The sequence below is a fragment of the Calonectris borealis genome, chromosome 8 (genome assembly GCF_964195595.1).
Source record: "Calonectris borealis chromosome 8, bCalBor7.hap1.2, whole genome shotgun sequence".
NCBI classification, from domain to species: Eukaryota; Metazoa; Chordata; class Aves; order Procellariiformes; family Procellariidae; genus Calonectris; species Calonectris borealis.
In genome coordinates this window covers 31,238,328-31,250,998 of record NC_134319.1, presented here as the reverse complement: position 1 = coordinate 31,250,998, position 12,671 = coordinate 31,238,328, and the positions used below count along the sequence as shown (strand labels likewise).

General features: G+C 47.3%; 1 protein-coding gene across 4 annotated transcripts in view; it reads right to left on the bottom strand.

Moving 5' to 3' along the window:
* Positions 1-78: 78 nt before the first annotated feature.
* Positions 79-12,671, bottom strand: part of LOC142085133 (regulator of G-protein signaling 8) — a 28,331-nt gene continuing 15,738 nt past the window's right edge. For 3 of the 4 annotated variants that reach the window (XM_075156792.1, XM_075156794.1, XM_075156793.1), the window contains exons 6-7: positions 6,273-6,439; positions 79-4,521 (exon numbers count right to left, since the gene is read on the bottom strand). In XM_075156792.1, the coding sequence (XP_075012893.1) occupies positions 4,339-4,521; positions 6,273-6,439 (350 nt within the window). In that variant the 3' untranslated portion in view covers positions 79-4,338. Of the gene's footprint in view, positions 4,522-6,272; positions 6,440-6,590; positions 6,808-12,671 lie in introns of all 4 variants that reach the window. The other variant, XM_075156795.1, reaches the window with a different exon arrangement.

The following is a 12,671-nucleotide window of genomic DNA, read 5'->3' as shown; positions in this document are numbered from 1 at the left end:
GGGTAACTGGAAGCCTAGCAGAGTTTTACGTCTCTTATTACTAGTCAAACTTACACACAAGGCAAACACAACACTGGCTAAAAATCTCATTTTATGTCATTTATGCCTAATTCTCCTATTTTAACATGCACATCTATGTCTCAGAAAAGCTTCTTTAGTAGGAGACGCTAAATAACATACACATGAATTCACATGCACTCTCACCCACCCACACCTGCAGACGCACACACCTATTTCCCTCCCCTGCTTAGACTAGCAGGACTTTGCCCTTCACACCTCCCCAGCGTGCAGGGCAGGGACCCATCGGTACATGAACAACTCCAGTAAAAGTGACGGAAATCATCCCAAACCTGGCTGACGGGCCAAAGCAGGAGAAAGAAACTCAAAGCTGATTCGGGTTCTGCATTTGCTTCTGGAGTTAACGACATCAGAAGCTTGTAGAAAAGGGAAAGGCAATTTGTAAACTCTTCTTCCCTTTTGCTGTCAAAGGACTTGGGAGCTGACTGGATATGTGCCAGCAAACACACAGAATAAAAAGAGCTGAGCAAAACGATTTTTTTTTTTCTCTCTTCATGTGATGGCACTCTCTGACATTACTTGAAACAGGAGGAAAATTTTGGAGGTGTGTGCTTGTGGAGAGGGGAAATGGGGTTTGTAAGTTATGAATATCCCTTTCACATCAGTAAGAGATGAATCAAAGATAGGATATTTGTCCTTGATGGGGATTAGTCATCACTCAGTACTTTCCGAAGCTTTGGCTCAGTCATTATTTCCTTAATCAGCCCCTGGTTTAAGGGGAAGAGCTACAAGCTGCCTATTTTAATTCACTTCAGACTGACATTTGGCATAAAAGAAGCAGCTGGTGCCAATTTCTTGTTTAAAAAAAAAAAAATTACTTTAAATAACTAGTCTGCTTTCCTTCAAGAGAGACAAACTGTAAGAGCAGCAACAAAAATAACCATGATAGACTCATATGCCTCAGACAATACTTGTGCTCCACTCTGTGCTCTAGGACGTTTCCCGTGGAGGATATTATCTGGCACCAATTTCACGGGCAAAACACTTCTCCTACATCAGCCGGCATGAATACAGTTCCTGTCACAACTGCAGCAATGCCATCTCTGAATGCGCCCACTTCAAAGCAATCCCCCAGGTCGATGGAGGAGAGAGGGCAGATTGGTTTTTTGGGTTTTTTTGGCTACTTTGAAGTTTTTTGATGAATTATCACATGAACTGAAAGGATGCCAGCACCGACGCTGGAGGAGCTTGCTGAGAGACGTTACCTCCTGGGCTTTCTGGAGTCACACTCTGAACAGGACCAGCCTTTGTAGCCATCAGGGAAGCCTGGGAATCGCCCTCACTTCCAAGTCTCTGTTCCTCGTTCCTCGACAAAAACATCTTGTTCTGCTGTTTCCTCACGTCCCGGTTGTCTCTGGGACCCTCACCGCCGCGGGTGGCTGCAGGGCACTTTGCTGAAAAGCCTCGTGTGGGATGCCTCAGTTGGCACTAGAGGTCAGCACTACCCAAGCCCACTCAGAAGGCCTATCGGTGGCTTTAAGAGAAATACCACAAGGCAGTTAACATAGCCTTCTGCCTTCTCTTTAAAAGCAATGACTGCATAAGCCTGCTGCTGCTGTCTCTCACATCCAGGGCAGCACTGGGATGTTTTTTGCATGTACAGTCAAGAGGAGGCTGAAACGGAGGAAGGCAGGGCCAGAGAAGGTGGCCTCCCTTCATCCCTTCCAACACAGCTTGTTTGACGCCACAACATTGGGAAGCTGAGCTGCCGCGTTGCAGCGGTTGGATCACCAGTCACTGTGCCATTTTGCAGTTGCAGTGACACTGGGTACAACTGGCACCACAGGCCATCTCAAGGGGAACTATTTCAGCCAAAGCAACCTGTGCCCCTGACAGATCCCAGTCCATCCTGTGTTATGCAGGCGTAGTAGACACAGTGTTTCTTGGAAAGGAGAGTTCTTCCAGCCCCTCCTCACAGTCAGTGGCTTTGCATCCTCCCTTGCAGGTCAAGCATTGAGAATGTTTCACCGCAATGTGGGATGATTTGCCCTCCTCCTTCCCTTTCACCTATAGCAGGAGGGGGCTGTATAGGCGATGTAACTCTGTTCCACTTGGTTAGCCCGGATACGACCAGGGACAGCCACTGGATGCATGACTATCTCCTTTGCTTCTGTCTTTGACCCCTTCCAGAGCATTGCACACGTTTCCCCAGACGCCTGTCCCACTAGACCTTCTTTGCCAGGTACCTTGTTTGCCACAAAGCTCTGGGCCCACGAACAGCTAAACTCACAGCTTGTTGAGCCACTGCATGATGTAGACCCCTTGGATGAATCTGGGGCACTTTCCAGTGCCCACCTTTCACTGATCTTTTCCTGCAGATCTGAAACTGCAGAATTCTAGAGCCGACCAACCAGGTACTGAAAAGCAGGTTTCCCTACTGAACATAAATTTTCCACTTGCACCGTATTTAGACTTTGGTGTCTTAGAGACCACAGGAATACACCTCCAAAATAAAACAAACAAGCTCACCATCCCTATCTTGATCCTAAACCTATTTGTCTAACGTCCTGCACAGCATCCTTACAAAAAGCCTCAAAACCTGCTTCCTACCTAATGCATGGACAGTAGCTTTTAATATCCGAGCAGGCTGTTTGTATCTCATTCTGAACACATTATACTTAGCTTTAGAATTCAGTCTACCTAGTTTACACCACATACACTAAATCTTTATCACCAGCTTTCTGATGTATCGACCTACCCACCCTAAACTAGAGCAGAGGCTTACAGCCTCTGATCTGTGGGTGACAGAGAAGGAAAACAACCATGGGGTCATTTTCCAAGCCTTCATAAAACTAAGAAAATAGACCTCTGGTCTGTAGGCTTAAATCCACAGACAGGCTGTCTGCTTCTCCACTAGAAAATATTGCAAGAATCTGACAAATGATAAACTGGAAAAGCAATGCCATAGAAATGGGGCCTTCAGATGGTAAGTATTATTGCACAGCACAGAGGAGGTGCTACACAACTGACATCTGCACAGAGTCTTCTCCCGCAGCTGGCTGTCCAGGCGATGGAATAGGGCCAAGGTACACTTCATACACCACTTCACACCCCGACGCTCGTCCTGCTCACTGCGCGCTTCCCTGTGTCCCGTTTTTAAGCAAGCACCATGCAGCAGGGTCTGTGTCTTCAGTAGTTCTTTACATGGCATTGAACCCACAGCGGACGATCGGTAGGTAACAACAACAGTCAATAATCAGTAAATAACAAAAATATAATTGTGATTTTCATGTTACCTCTCCCTGCTATGCGCTGGTCAGGTACTACAGGAAAAATGCTATCTGCCATAGCAGGCAGGTCTTGTGCTCTTCTTACATCTCAGCATGGGGCAGATGGGACATTCCTTCTCTTGACTCTTTCCCAACAGCCTGCAGGTCGTTCCCGAGAAGCCACCAAGTCTGTTAATGTCTCTGGCGGCCAGGAGCCTCTTTGTGTTAGGTTTTGGTACGGAGCCTAGCACAACGAAGCCTGAATGATGACTGGCGTCCTGAGGCTGAACTACAGTACAAATAAATAATATTAATGAAAAACAATCATTCGCACTAGAAGACTTGCCTGACCAGGTCTAGCGAGAGCTTTTGGGATCACCTTCCTCATGAGAACAACTCAGCTCCTTGACAATCACACGGAAAATAACTCTTAGTCTCCATCCCTGAAAGATAAGGGGCGGTGTCAGGGTAGCAGCTGGTGTCATAAGATGTGCAACCAAAAGGGAAAGGTGAGCTGAGCTGGCTGATGGTTTCCACTCCAGAAAGCAGCATGAATCATGTGCCTTTGCCTTCTCTCTCCCTCCCCTCTCTCCCTCCTTACGGTCTCTGGATCCAGATCCCAGCAGCCAGTGTGAGAGATGATGCTTTGGACTAGACTTGACTTCAGAAGTTTCAGAACTGCCCCAAACAGAGGGGAGAGGTGAGAGCCAGGAAGATGTCTGGAAGGATGGAAAGGTGCAGTGGCATTATTTACACACAAACCAGCGTAGTAACTTCAAAGGAAACCTGCCTTCCCCACAGATGACCCCGTGACTAGAGAGGATTATGGTTTTGTGCTAGAGAGAGGCAACAACTGCAAGATGCTACCACTAACCAAAAGAAATTCAAAGAGTCCTACTACCACGTTCTGATTCACTCTCTGGAAGTCTCCTCTTCCCCTTCTCCCTCTTTTCTCATTCCCACTGCTTTCAACACCAGGAAAGTTTCACATTTAGACACGGGTTTTGGCTGTTGTGGGAAGCACGTGGTTTCTGAGGGCTCCATCGCTGCTCTAGCTGAGTCTCCTCTGGGTTTGAGACAGCAGGTCTGTGTAAATTTTGGATCTCAGAAACCTGGGGTAAGAGTCTTTCTCCATCAGGCTGTGCACCTTCCCCTGAGCTTGGTCAAAGCAAGAGAGGGAGGGCTCCTGCATATTTCTTCTTGTCAGCTCCCGTGTCTGGAAGTCTATGTTCACCTGGGAAAAATAGCAGAAGAGAGTTTGGTACTGAGTGACCAGTTTGCCTGCTTCAAATGGCACATTTCGTCTCAGCCGTGGCTGTAAAAGCAGCAGCAGAACCAAGGTCCTACCTTTGTCCATGCCTAAACAGCCCCCCAAACACTGCGGGGTCTAGTGATCTAGCGTTATGAATCCTGCCCCAAATTTGGAAAAGATGAACTAGATTCATATTGATCTGAGCACTTCTGAAATCAAATTACTTTTATTCAGGCTCTTAAGCACAGGTTTATGTAGCACATCTTCTAAAAATGCTGACTCAGCCTAGCCTCTCTCCTGTCGACCAAGATTTCTCTAGTCCCTTTATTCTTCACTACATGCCCAATATAAGGATGAATGAACTTTTAGCTGGGTGTAAACTATTAGCACACTCTTATTAAATGTTTTTAAACTCTGTTGTTATAAAATAAATTGTTTGATTTTTCCCATAACAGCTTCGTGTTACAATATCTCGAGCAGGGACTTGAAAAAATAAACCACCCTCATGTTATGACTGACGTTTGTTTGCAAAGCCAACAATGTGAGTTTTCCTGTTTTCTTTCCCTAGCAAAGCAGTCAGCGTCTGTTAGAGTTATTGTTTAAAACCTGGCTGAAAAGACGTTATTTGTTGTTATTAACCCAGCGTCCAAACTTAAAGGAGTCTAGAAAGTAAAGCTGTCTGCCTTAACTAACTTGATATAGATTAGCTCTCTGTGTCACTTAATGGTCATTTCACATTCTAGCACATCAAAATTACGACAACAGGATTTCCCAAATTTTAGGAAAGACCCTGTCCAACCTGCGCTCACATTTCTAATCCAGATTCAGCCCTGCAGTCCTGAAAAATCTCACCCAGCTTCATGAATAACAGCAGAAAGATGCTCACTGAGGGTGATGGGGATTGAAGCGTGCCCCGAGACGGCCACACCACTGGGTGTAAATCTGGGTGCTTCTCAGTGGCCTCGCAGTAGCCGTCCTAGTTCAAAGATGGCGTAAAGAGAGCCCTTTTAGGGGGATCCCCTCGCGGGCACCTGTACGGTGACAAGCACCCATGCAATCTCGCAGGAGGACCGCCGTGGGAGAGCGGGTGCAGTAGGCACCCTCCTGGTTGCATTATGAATACGATAACGTAACCCAACATCACGACGCAGGATCTGACAGTCGCATCAGCCTGTCAGTACTTGAAAGAGGACTTAACAATTCTAGGCTTCACGTTGTGACTGCACTTTTTGTTCAGCTCCGAGTTATTGCTTGCATCTTTTAGGAGGTCTAATTGAGTTGGGAGTTAGTCAGCAGATAAACACTCCCCTCCCTGGAGAGTCAACAAGTTAGTCATTCGTGGGATGCTCTTATACAAAATGTCCTGCGAGAAACGAGCCCAATAGCCTGCCCGGGGATTGATAGTAAATGAGAGGAGCAAGGTGAAATACTCCTAGGAAGCTTGTAGGGGTTAGGAAATGTAGGTTGCAGTTGCCAGTGAACTCACTGGCTGTGACTAATTTAGTATCGTCAAAGTAGTTGCCCTCACCAGGGGATGAGTCACTGCGAGCAGAGGCAGCTGTAGCAGGCAGGATGGCATTCCCATCCTCCTTATCCACTCCTCACCATCATCTCTGGGAGGGAAGGGAGGTCTCCCCGACCGCCCGGCACCCCGCAGGTCCCAGCTGGGGGAGATGGACCTGCTCCCTGCGCCGGAGGGATGCTCTGCCTGCCCAGGGTGCTGGCACACCCACCTCTCGAGGAGCCTGCACATCGATGAACTCCTCGAAGATCCGCTGGGCTTTGGAGGCCAGCTTGGCTGCCGAGCGGGTCTTCTTGAAGTCCTCGCAGGCAAGCCAGAACTCCAGGTTTTCCTCGCTGAACTCCGTCTTTAGGAAAGCGCGGAAAGCAGCTAGCCCATCTGCAAGAGAGACGTGGGGAGTTACAACGGGAGGAGAAAGAGGGCAGGGAGCAGTCCCTTTAATAGACACCCTTCCATCCACCCCTGCCTACCAAAGACCATTTGATTTGTCTCCCAGGGTCTGCGATCCCAGGACGTGTCCATAACTTACACCATTGCATCAGCTGGAGTCTCGTGAGCTGCCACGACGCCAAACATCATTTGCTGTTGCTCTGAAAAAGCGTTTTGCCAACTAACGTGGCAAAAGGCTTTCTTCAAGATTGGGGCACCTAAGCTTTGAAAAGTTCCTCTTGAAAATGTCAAGCTTCAATGATACAGTCTCTTTGCCACAGCATCTTGTGCATGTTAATGCAGCGCTTTGTAATGTCCTGTCATTAAGAAAAACCTTTAATAAAACATAGCGTCTGTGTTGTCTCTTATGTCTTCTGTCACTTTGCTTTATTGCCTTGTGACATATTTTTAGTTCTTATTTAAACAGAGGAAGGATCTTGGAGACTCTAACCGTTACAGCTACAATAAAGGGGAGAGGGAAAGGACGCGGCATAATTACTACTTGTCTAGTCGGTGGTAAAGGTGTTCTTATCACTTGTTAATGCTCAGCAATTGTGACATTTCAGTAATGTAATCTGAGTCAGCCGGGGCAGATCAGAAATACGGAAAGACTTATTAGGCAATCCATGTCCTCTTAAGCCCCTGCCTGAGCATATTTATGGACACAGCTATTGTTTTTTACTTCCTTTCCCTGAATGGCACCAGCAGAGTTGAAGTAGCTGAAGGTTTCACACATGCCCTTTCTCCTTCCTTTAGCCGTGGAATAAATTTGGCTTCTAATTTTTTTTCCAGTAACATGTTTCTAACTTTACCTGATCTTTTTCTATAGGGTCTGAATATTTGTAGTTCATGACTGGAAACCTCCTGAGTCAGCACTGGCTACTTCCAAGCAAGTGTCTAAAAATACTGATGGAATCGGCAATGCACTCGGCAAGGTCAGACTCCCCAAAAGGGTGCGGGAGCAAGTGCATGTGTGTGTGGCAGGGACAAAGACTGGTGAGGGTTTGCAGGACCTGAACTCCTGCAATGCTGTAGGTTGGGGGCTCCACCTGCCCCCCTTCTGCTGTGGGAGATCTCGGCAGTGCTGCCTTCCCTCCTTCCTCCCGTGGCAGGGGATGTGGGAGCTGGGACGGAGCCCCAGGGGTGATGCCTGATGCTTGCTGTGGGTCATTTTCACATATGGGGAAATGTCCACTGGGGACAGGGGCTGGCCATGTCACAAAATCCCTTACAGCTTTGTCCTTGTTTTCTTGCCTGCACCAGGTATACGAGGAGAAGCAGCAGTGTAACACTGCCCTTTTTCTCTCCCTTGTGTGTCTTAATCTTATTCCTGCTTCTCTTGTTGCCGGTAATAACTTAGGATATGGAGATATTTTTCAGTTCTAGGTCCTGAGCCTTAGCCCTAAGAAATGGCCCCAGGTGCTGAACAGCAACTAACAATCTTATTTCTGGCTGCGCATAAGTCAGTGGAGACGTCTGACTTCTGACTGCCCAGATTCTCAAAGGGAAAGGCAGAAAAGATATTAGGCCAGACAGGACCAAACTACAAGCTAAACCTCTCCACTCTGTGTTTCTCAAAGCGCCTTCATTAACGGGCTCTGCACGGCTAACTGCTCCATCAGCACGCTGCATTGCAAAGAGCAATCGGCAACTAAAATGGGTACGTCCCGTCTCAGCTACGCTTGCTTCTTCCTCTCAGCCCCAGGAGGGACAGAAATAGCTGTATCACATCAACTCATCCCGCTACTTCTTAATTAATGCACTCGTAGGAGAAGATCAGGGTTTCAGACTGCCACTGTGGATAAAACCAGGGCTTTTGTCCATCAGCACTGCAGAGCAATTAACAATGCAAATTGTGGGTTCAAGACAGGAGCAATAATGTGACATTAGCCCCGGAGAAGCCTGCAGAGCAGAGAATGCCAAAGGCATCTCCAGGAGCAGGGTACCTGTCAGGATCATGCTGCACACAGCTGCTTTGAGCCTCTCCAGGGGTAGATAAATGTGGTGAATGAGAGAGATGTTTTAGGGCTGCTCCCCTTCCTGAAATCTAGGAGACAGAACAGTTTTTCAAAACCTGTGTCCCCTTTAATGCCTATAAAATTCACAGGGCCTGTGTGGGAGCAAGTGGAGGACTTGAGAATAGAGCAGGGAGTCTTTGCAGGAGGAAAAAGAGAGGACATAACAGCAGGCTGACAGGTTTCACAAAGAAGAAAGTACAAAACGGAGAAAGCAGCAGTTACCCGAGATGTATGTCATTTTATATATCATCAGCTCCTAAGACGTTTGACGTTAAATATTCCAGCACCCAAGCACACTGCTATGACTACACAGTCTCTACTGTGTGTCCCTGCAGAGGTCTTGCTCCCCTTTCCCTGTCCTGGTCTTTTTTTCCCCCCCTTTCCTCTACAACAGCCTCAGAGGCCCAAGCACTGACAGAGGATCACTTGCAGAAATAGCAGCTTTGCACGGCAAATAGAATATCTGCAAAATATAGTATCTGCTAAAAGAAGGGGACTTCTTCAGGATTGATGAGGTGAGAAGGGCATTTGCCTCAGCCCTGCCCTGGAGAGCAGCCACAGCAGGTCTCTCCTGGGACCAGGAGGTTTCCATATGCTCTGCCTCCTGCTCTCACGTCAATCAGTTGCTTTTTATCTTAGAATCATTAAGGTTGGAAAAGACCTCTAAGATCATCGAGTCCAACCGTCAACCCAACACCACCATGCCCACTACACCATGTCCCTAAGCGCCTCATCTACACGTCTTTTAAATACTTCCAGGAATGGTGACTCAACCACTTCCCTGGGCAGCCTGTTCCAAGGCCTGACCACTCTTTCAGTAAAGAAATTTTTCCTAATGTCCAATCTAAACTAAGTTTAAATGGAGGATAGATAAATAATAGTGTCTGGCTGTTCTCCACTTCTTTATATATTCCTGTTGTGCTCTCCTCACAGCCTTTGAGGAGCTGGAAATGACGAGGCTGGACCTGGGAGGACCTTACAGAGGAGGCCTTGGACGCAGGAGAGGTCATTCTTGACTCAAGGCTGCCTGGTTCTCCACATACTTCATCTTTAGCCTTTGACTGCCTGCCAGCGTTTACAGCTGTGCCTGGCAGCAGGAGTTCAGAGATGGGAGCCCAGATGACTGTGCAGTAGTAAATCGCTGCCCACAAGTTTATCATGGAACAATGACAAATCTAATTGAAAGGGCAGGAGGACAATTAGATATGGGACTGTCACCACCTCAGCTGAAATTTGACCTGGATGTTGATTTTAATCTCCTCCTGCATATGAAGGCTATCAAGGAAGCATTGCTTATGATGATCAGCATTTCAAAGCTCATCCCACCCAACTGGGCAGCTTTTTCGCTCGGGCAGCCAGCACTGGATTGCAGTGCGATATATGCAGGAGAGCATCACCTACTGAGCCAGCCTCCTGAAACATCCTGGAAGACAGTCAGAGCACCTGAGATGTGCGATTCCAAAGGGATGCTTTACAGAAAAAGCACAGATATGAAAAGCAGGACTGGAAGTCTTCAGATGCAGCAGCACAAAATATCCATAAAATGTGTATCCTAAAGGCACAGCCATTCAAGAAGACAGAGACGTTCTGGTATAGATGCACAGCCCTTCGAGACAACTATTGGACACTTATTCAGGAATTTGTCTCAAAAGAGTGGTGAGCCTTGCTTGAAGCCAAAGGAGTAAATCAGAACTGATAAAGCAGGTAGGATGAAGGCAAAGAAATGCAGCTCTTCTACTGAGTGTCAAGAGTCTGAAAGAGGAGCAGAAGATTTGTTTGATTTTTACTTTTGCAGCATAAATGTAAGCTTCAAAATGCCCTGCTCTCCGTTCAAATAGACCAAGGGAATGCACAAGAGGATTGTCAGGAGGGATTGTGCAAGTATTTGTACATTACTCATCCCAAGATCTTGCAGTGCACAGTACAGCTACAACCCTGCAGGTCACCTGCGAATTAGACAGCGACAAGAATTTGTGTTTTATAGATGGGGACTGCCCAGCAGATCAATGACTATGTGAGGATAGAGAATCAGATGCTCCTGACATCCCATTCAAATGTTGTCCTTCAGGCCAAGGAGAGTGGATTCTTTCAAGCAAGAAGGGCTGTGGAGGAAGGGAGGGAACTGGCTAGCACAAAACACCACAGGTCTTAACTAAAGCAAGCTTCAGCAACACGAGGAAGAGCCGAGATTAGTGGCTTAAATCATTCCGGCAGACAGCTTAATAACCAAGCCACTACCAGAGTCAGAAAGCGATCAACAATCATATACTTAACGCATGCATTTCATGCCATCGGGGCAATCAGCACTTCATGTAGGAAATAAAGGTAGAGTCCTTATGGCTGGTAGATGGATGGATGAGCTCTACGAAGCATGTTGGGTCCAGGGCTGAAGAGACAAGGCCAGAATGCTCTGTATAGCACATGTACATGTTCTCACTGCTGCTTAGCATTTTTTTGCTGAATATTAGCTGCCTGTCAGCAGCACAATGCTAATGCTAATGCTGTTCTGGCTTAGAAAGAACCAAGAGTAGGTTGTGATATTCCTGTGCTGTGTAGGAAGAGGAGCAATGTGTAGACAACAGAAGGGGGAGGAGGACAATAAAGTTTGTGCAGAAGAGCAGAGAGATCACAAAACATGGTGGAAGGGGGGAGGAAAAATCACCCTCGAAATAAAAACGGAAATTCAGCGCAAAGGTTTTCTGTGTCGGATGCTTCGTTGAAAAGTGACTAAGGGTTGAGGACAGACTGTCCTGCTGGATTCTGGACAAATGACAAGTCATGTGTCCAGCCCCGCAAGGGATGCAGAATGAGACATGCCATTGCTTGTATTTCCCTCCAGCAGCCTGTCAAAAGGAATCTCCATCTGGCTGACCAGCCTGTACCTCCTGGGCATGGGTACAGAGGGGGCATGACTCCCCTGTTACTCACATGCATGCACACACACTCTGCAGACCACACTGAGCTCCACTTCCTTGGGAGCCATTGCTAATCCACACTGGCACAAAATGGGAAAAGATGCCAAAATCTAGCATGCTAAAACCACTGCTTTTCTTCCCTGAGCATCCAAGGAAGCATGCTACATACGATCTGTCTCTTGCTGTCTCAATTCCCTGCTGCAAAGTAGGATCAAACTCCTCTCTCCTGTTGCTTGCCGTGCTCAGAAGCCCTGACCCAAGGGAACACTGCTACGCTGTGCTTGCGTCTCTTGCAGTGAGCTCAGGCAAGGCTCCTGCTGTAAAAAGGGGATCAACTGGCTAACGCTATGGTTTCAACTTGATTTGCTTCACCCATTAGCAAAAACAAGCAGGATATCGTTGCATTGACCTATTCATCTGGGGCTGTCAGTGAAACGGAGCTGAGCTGCATCCTACCATTCAGCATTGGTTACTCTAAGAGGGCTAGGCTGAGGGATGCTGAAGTCCCAATGCCAGTGCAAAAGGAAGGTGGGGATGTGACAGAGAGGGGCTTTCTGCCTTTCCTACTCACAATCCCTTGCTAATGTCAACGCAAACTATTCTTTAAATGACTGGGGAATTAATCCAAATCAGATCACTGTATACAGAGGGGCATTGCCCAGCCTGGGAATGTCTGGAGACATGCAACTGCTTCAAAACCCAGGGTTTTTCGATCCTCCATTCAAGATGCTGCCAGAAGTAGCATGTCAGGATCAAACATTATCTACAGAGCTCATTCATTAAAACAATCAGGGGAGAGGGAAGTGGGGTGCTTCACAGGGCCAGCACGCTTCAAGGGATATTTGACAAAAATGAGCATAATGACATTCTCCACAGAGTCTACATGATACCTGTTCAGGTCACTTCCATTTAGAAACCCTTTGGAGACTCATTAAAATAGGACGTGGAAGAGTACAAGTTGCTTGCCTTTCTCATAAAGATTACTGCAGCCCTCCAAGCCTCCACCGTGTACAAGGGCAGCCTGCTCACCTTGGCACTTCAGTGTTTTAGGGAGCTCTGATCCACTTTCTCTCTCCTTGGAGCTCTTTTTTGCACCTGTCCAACCCCTTGCAATATTACCCACAAAGACTGCCCCATTTTCAGCTGCTACATCCAGCTCCTGAGACCTACTTGTGCACTCTGGGCTTTTTTTTCCCCAAAGAACAGGTTGGCTGGAAGGCCCCCGAAACCACCGTAACACCTGACTGC